Below are 6,860 nucleotides of genomic sequence, written 5' to 3'. Positions count from 1 at the left end.
TGTATTTAAATTATATTTTCTTTATCACTTTTTTTTTTTTTTTTACTCTTTGACTTCTTTCCTTCATGTGGATATTATTTGTGTTATGCAATTTCTTGCAAAGTGCAAATCAAAACAAAACAAAAAACCGGTGGGTTGGTACGATTTTTTTTGTTGTTGTTGAGATTTGTAGACATTTTAAGCTAGATCTGTAGATCTAGTCCTGTCTATGGTCTCTATATTCTGCCAGTGAGTGGCAGTCCAAAAGACCGGAAGAGAACCAGCGACAACGGAAACAGAGCTAACAAACGGTAGCATAACTTTAATCTAGCAATTCCTTTTTAGTTTTTAAACTATCTTTTTCTAATACAGTTGTGTAACAACCGTATATTAATGATTATATATAACTAAAACACTTATGAAATCTGTAGCCATGACTTTAAAACCGCAAATGGAGTTTAAAGTATTGACAACCAAACACTAACGTTAGCTAGCTAACTTGTTGTCGCATTAGCTAGCTGGCTATCTAACTGGGAAAAGGGATATAAGGACAAAGTTAACGTTTAAACCAACTAACAAAAACTGACCACTAACTCCTAACCTTTAAACAAATGTGTATATATTCTGAAATTAATGATTGGTTTGGGCGTCAGGCGTATCCTTACAGTACATCCCTTTTTCCTACCTAACTAACTAGCAAATGACCTAACTAAACTGGGCAACTATTTACAAGAAATATATAAACTAAATACACACACATAAGATTTCTCACTAATAATGTGGTTACTTCATTATTCGTGGTTACTTTTGTATTTGCTGTCTAGTTTATTAGTTAATTAGCTAGCTAATGCCAGCTAGCTAAATAACATTAGCTGGCCAAGGCAATGTTAGCTAGCTAGATACAGTAATTATCTAAAATGATATATCCTTATGAAATTAAACTATCATTCCTTGGGTCATATGAAAGAACACTGTATTTCATTCATATGAACGCTTATATTTTAGTCACTTAGTCGCTCTGGATAACAGTGCTAACGTTTAAGTGCCTTGCTCATGGGCACATAGAGATTTTTCACATAGTTGACTTGGTGATTTCGAACCAGCAACCTTTCAGTTACTGGCCCCTACGTTCTTAAACGCTAGGCTACCTTCCCACCCATGAACAAAATGATCTGGTCAATATGAATACACATATCATCTGTATCAGGTGTAATAGTTAAGGGCTAGGAACAAAATGTACCCCCAGGAACAAGAAACTCTGAGCTAACTTTGTGAAGTAGCCTAAAATCAGGGTATCGCTAAGCAGGCTAAATGGAAACAAAGATGGATGCAGTGGTTTTATGAGTGTTAATCTCTATCGCCCCTCTCTCTCTCCTTTCCATCTCTCCCCCTCTCTCTCTCTTTCTCCTTTCCATCTCTCTCTTTCTCCTTTCCATCTCTCCCCCCTCTCTCCTTTCCATCTCTCCCCCCTCTCTCCTTTCCATCTCTCCCCCCTCTCTCCTTTCCATCTCTCCCCCCTCTCTCCTTTCCATCTCTCCCCCCTCTCTCCTTTCCATCTCTCTCTCTCTCTCTCCTTTCCATCTCTCCCCCCTCTCTCCTTTCCATCTCTCTCTCTCTCCTTTCCATCTCTCCCCCTCTCTCTCTCTTTCTCCTTTCCATCTCTCCCCCCTCTCTCCTTTCCATCTCTCTCTCTCCCTCTCTCCTTTCCATCTCTCTCCCTCTCTCTCTCCTTTCCATCTTTCCCCCCTCTCTCCTTTACATCTCTCCCTCTCTCTCCATCGCTCCCCCTCTCTCTCCATCTCTCCCCCTCTCTCCATCTCTCCCCCTCTCTCTCCATCTCTCCCTCTCTCTCTCCTTTCCATCTCTCTCCCTCTCTCTCCTTTCCATCTCTCTCCCTCTCTCTCTCTTTTCCATCTCTCTCCCTCTCTCTCTCCTTTCCATCTCTCCCCCCTCTCTCCTTTCCATCTCTCCCCCCCTCTCTCCTTTCCATCTCTCTCCCTCTCTCTCCATCTCTCTCCCTCTCTCTCCTTTCCATCTATCTCCCTCTCTCTCCATCGCTCCCCCTCTCTCTCCTTTCCATCTCTCCCTCTCTCTCTCCTTTCCATCTCTCCCTCTCTCTCTCCTTTCCATCTCTCTCCCTCTCTCTCCTTTCCATCTCTCCCTCTCTCTCTCCTTTCCATCTCTCTCCCTCTCTCCATCGCTCCCCCTCTCCCTCTCTCTCCATCGCTCCCCCTCTCTCTCCTTTCCATCTCTCCCTCTCTCTCTCCTTTCCATCTCTCTCCCTCTCTCTCCATCTCTCTCCCTCTCTCTCCTTTCCATCGCTCCCCCCCTCTCTCCTTTCCATCGCTCCCCCCCTCTCTCCTTTCCATCTCTCCCCCTCTCTCTCTCCATCGCTCCCCCCCTCTCTCCTTTCCATCTCTCCCCCTCTCTCTCTCCATCGCTCCCCCTCTCTCTCCATCTCTCCCTCTCTCTCTCCTTTCCATCGCTCCCCCTCTCTCTCCATCGCTCCCCCTCTCTCTCCATCTCTCCCCCCTCCTATAGATGGCTGCAATCAGGAAGAAGCTGGTGATAGTGGGAGACGGAGCGTGTGGGAAGACCTGCCTGCTGATTGTCTTCAGTAAAGACCAGTTCCCAGAGGTCTATGTGCCCACTGTGTTCGAGAACTATGTGGCTGACATCGAGGTCGACGGCAAACAGGTGAGCCTCAGCCAGGGTCCTAGTTCCCAAACCAAACTGACCTTGTCCTCATTTTCTCTTGGGCCCAATTCTAAACCAGACCCTTGGCCCTGGTTAACAACTAGCACTGACTTTGCTGAAAAGTTACTGACTATGACTGGTCCACCAAGCTATCTGGAGATGAATGGACTGACTATGACTGGTCCACCTAGCTATCTGGAGATGAATGGACTGACTATGACTGGTCCACCCAGCTAATGAATGGACTGACTATGACTGGTCCACCTAGCTATCTGGAGATGAATGGACTGACTATGACTGGTCCACCTAGCTATCTGGAGATGAATGGACTGACTATGACTGGTCCACCTAGCTATCTGGAGATGAATGGACTGACTATGACTGGTCCACCTAGCTATCTGGAGATGAATGGACTGACTGGTCCACCTAGCTATCTGGAGATGAATGGACTGGTCCACCTAGCTATCTGGAGATGAATGGACTGACTGGTCCACCTAGCTATCTGGAGATGAATGGACTGACTATGACTGGTCCACCTAGCTATCTGGAGATGAATGGACTGACTATGACTGGTCCACCTAGCTATCTGGAGATGAATGGACTGACTATGACTGGTCCACCTAGCTATCTGGAGATGAATGGACTGACTATGACTGGTCCACCTAGCTATCTGGAGATGAATGGACTGACTATGACTGGTCCACCTAGCTATCTGGAGATGAATGGACTGACTATGACTGGTCCACCTAGCTATCTGGAGATGAATGGACTGACTATGACTGGTCCACCTAGCTATCTGGAGATGAATGGACTGACTGGTCCACCTAGCTATCTGGAGATGAATGGGCTGACTGGTCCACCTAGCTATCTGGAGATGAATGGACTGACTATGACTGGTCCACCTAGCTATCTGGAGATGAATGGACTGACTATGACTGGTCCACCTAGCTATCTGGAGATGAATGGACTGACTATGACTGGTCCACCTAGCTATCTGGAGATGAATGGACTGACTATGACTGGTCCACCTAGCTATCTGGAGATGAATGGACTGACTGGTCCACCTAGCTATCTGGAGATGAATGTACTGACTATGACTGGTCCACCTAGCTATCTGGAGATGAATGGACTGACTGGTCCACCTAGCTATCTGGAGATGAATGGGCTGACTGGTCCACCTAGCTATCTGGAGATGAATGGGCTGACTGGTCCACCTAGCTATCTGGAGATGAATGGACTGACTATGACTGGTCCACCTAGCTATCTGGAGATGAATGGACTGACTATGACTGGTCCACCTAGCTATCTGGAGATGAATGGACTGACTATGACTGGTCCACCTAGCTATCTGGAGATGAATGGACTGACTATGACTGGTCCACCTAGCTATCTGGAGATGAATGGACTGACTATGACTGGTCCACCTAGCTATCTGGAGATGAATGGACTGACTGGTCCACCTAGCTATCTGGAGATGAATGTACTGACTATGACTGGTCCACCTAGCTATCTGGAGATGAATGGACTGACTGGTCCACCTAGCTATCTGGAGATGAATGGGCTGACTGGTCCACCTAGCTATCTGGAGATGAATGGGGTGACTGGTCCACCTAGCTATCTGGAGATGAATGGACTGACTATGACTGGTCCACCTAGCTATCTGGAGATGAATGGACTGACTATGACTGGTCCACCTAGCTATCTGGAGATGAATGGACTGACTATGACTGGTCCACCTAGCTATCTGGAGATGAATGTACTGACTATGACTGGTCCACCTAGCTATCTGGAGATGAATGGACTGACTGGTCCACCTAGCTATCTGGAGATGAATGGACTGACTGGTCCACCTAGCTATCTGGAGATGAATGGACTGACTGGTCCACCTAGCTATCTGGAGATGAATGGACTGACTATGACTGGTCCACCTAGCTATCTGGAGATGAATGGACTGACTATGACTGGTCCACCTAGCTATCTGGAGATGAATGGACTGACTATGACTGGTCCACCTAGCTATCTGGAGATGAATGGACTGACTATGACTGGTCCACCTAGCTATCTGGAGATGAATGGACTGACTATGACTGGTCCACCTAGCTATCTGGAGATGAATGGACTGACTATGACTGGTCCACCTAGCTATCTGGAGATGAATGGACTGACTGGTCCACCTAGCTATCTGGAGATGAATGGGCTGACTGGTCCACCTAGCTATCTGGAGATGAATGGACTGACTATGACTGGTCCACCTAGCTATCTGGAGATGAATGGACTGACTATGACTGGTCCACCTAGCTATCTGGAGATGAATGGACTGACTATGACTGGTCCACCTAGCTATCTGGAGATGAATGGACTGACTATGACTGGTCCACCTAGCTATCTGGAGATCAATGGACTGACTATGACTGGTCCACCTAGCTATCTCGAGATGAATGGACTGACTATGACTGGTCCACCTAGCTATCTGGAGATGAATGTACTGACTATGACTGGTCCACCTAGCTATCTGGAGATGAATGGACTGACTATGACTGGTCCACCTAGCTATCTGGAGATGAATGGACTGACTATGACTGGTCCACCTAGCTATCTGGAGATGAATGGACTGACTATGACTGGTCCACCTAGCTATCTGGAGATGAATGGACTGACTATGACTGGTCCACCTAGCTATCTGGAGATGAATGGACTGACTATGACTGGTCCACCTAGCTATCTGGAGATGAATGGACTGACTATGACTGGTCCACCTAGCTATCTGGAGATCAATGGACTGACTATGACTGGTCCACCTAGCTATCTCGAGATGAATGGACTGACTATGACTGGTCCACCTAGCTATCTGGAGATGAATGGACTGACTATGACTGGTCCACCTAGCTATCTGGAGATGAATGGACTGACTATGACTGGTCCACCTAGCTATCTGGAGATGAATGGACTGACTATGACTGGTCCACCTAGCTATCTGGAGATGAATGGACTGACTATGACTGGTCCACCTAGCTATCTGGAGATGAATGGACTGACTATGACTGGTCCACCTAGCTATCTGGAGATGAATGGACTGACTATGACTGGTCCACCTAGCTATCTGGAGATGAATGGACTGACTATGACTGGTCCACCTAGCTATCTGGAGATGAATGGACTGACTATGACTGGTCCACCTAGCTATCTGGAGATGAATGGACTGACTATGACTGGTCCACCTAGCTATCTGGAGATGAATGGACTGACTATGACTGGTCCACCTAGCTATCTGGAGATGAATGGACTGACTATGACTGGTCCACCTAGCTATCTGGAGATGAATGGACTGACTATGACTGGTCCACCTAGCTATCTGGAGATGAATGGACTGACTATGACTGGTCCACCTATCTGGTAGGTGGAGAGAACATTTTGCAGATGTAAAGCTAATTTCCTGCAGTTGTATACATTTTGCCATGTTTTAATGTTTATTCATGTGGTGTTTGAGTGATTCAAACATTACTACAAAATCTATGGGCTAAAAAAAACGTTATCTGACATGGGCAAGTTGATCCGGATGTTTCTGACAGGTTATCAATAGCTAACTAAGCTCTGTAATGATATGACAAGATGAACTGATGATGCACTACCCAATATAGAAATGAACTGATGATGCACTACCCAATATAGAAATGAACTGATGATGCACTACCCAATATAGAAATGAACTGATGATGCACTACCCAATATAGAAATGAACTGATGATGCACTACCCAATATAGAAATGAACTGATGATGCACTACCCAATATAGAAATGAACTGATGATGCACTACCCAATATAGAAATGAACTGATGATGCACTACCCAATATAGAAATGAACTGATGATGCACTACCCAATATAGAAATGAACTGATGATGCACTACCCAATATAGAAATGAACTGATGATGCACTACCCAATATAGAAATGAACTGATGATGCACTACCCAATATAGAAATGAACTGATGATGCACTACCCAATATAGAAATGAACTGATGATGCACTACCCAATATAGAAATGAACTGATGATGCACTACCCAATATAGAAATGAACTGATGATGCACTACCCAATATAGAAATGAACTGATGATGCACTACCCAATATAGAAATGAACTGATGATGCACTACCCAATATAGAAATGAACTGATGATGCAC

General features: G+C 45.6%; 1 protein-coding gene across 1 annotated transcript in view; it reads left to right on the top strand.

The window, feature by feature from the left end:
* Positions 1–208: 208 nt before the first annotated feature.
* LOC106592002 (rho-related GTP-binding protein RhoA-A) overlaps positions 209–6,860 on the top strand; it is a 14,034-nt gene continuing 7,382 nt past the window's right edge. Inside the window, exons 1-2 of the mRNA XM_045696561.2 lie at positions 209–290; positions 2,521–2,676. Of these exons, the coding sequence (XP_045552517.1) occupies positions 2,521–2,676 (156 nt within the window). The 5' untranslated portion in view covers positions 209–290. The remainder of the gene's footprint in view (positions 291–2,520; positions 2,677–6,860) is intronic.

This window comes from Salmo salar, chromosome 15 (assembly GCF_965601325.2).
Source record: "Salmo salar chromosome 15, fSalSal1, whole genome shotgun sequence".
Classification (NCBI taxonomy): domain Eukaryota; kingdom Metazoa; phylum Chordata; class Actinopteri; order Salmoniformes; family Salmonidae; genus Salmo; species Salmo salar.
This window is presented reverse-complemented; position numbering and strand designations above follow the sequence as displayed.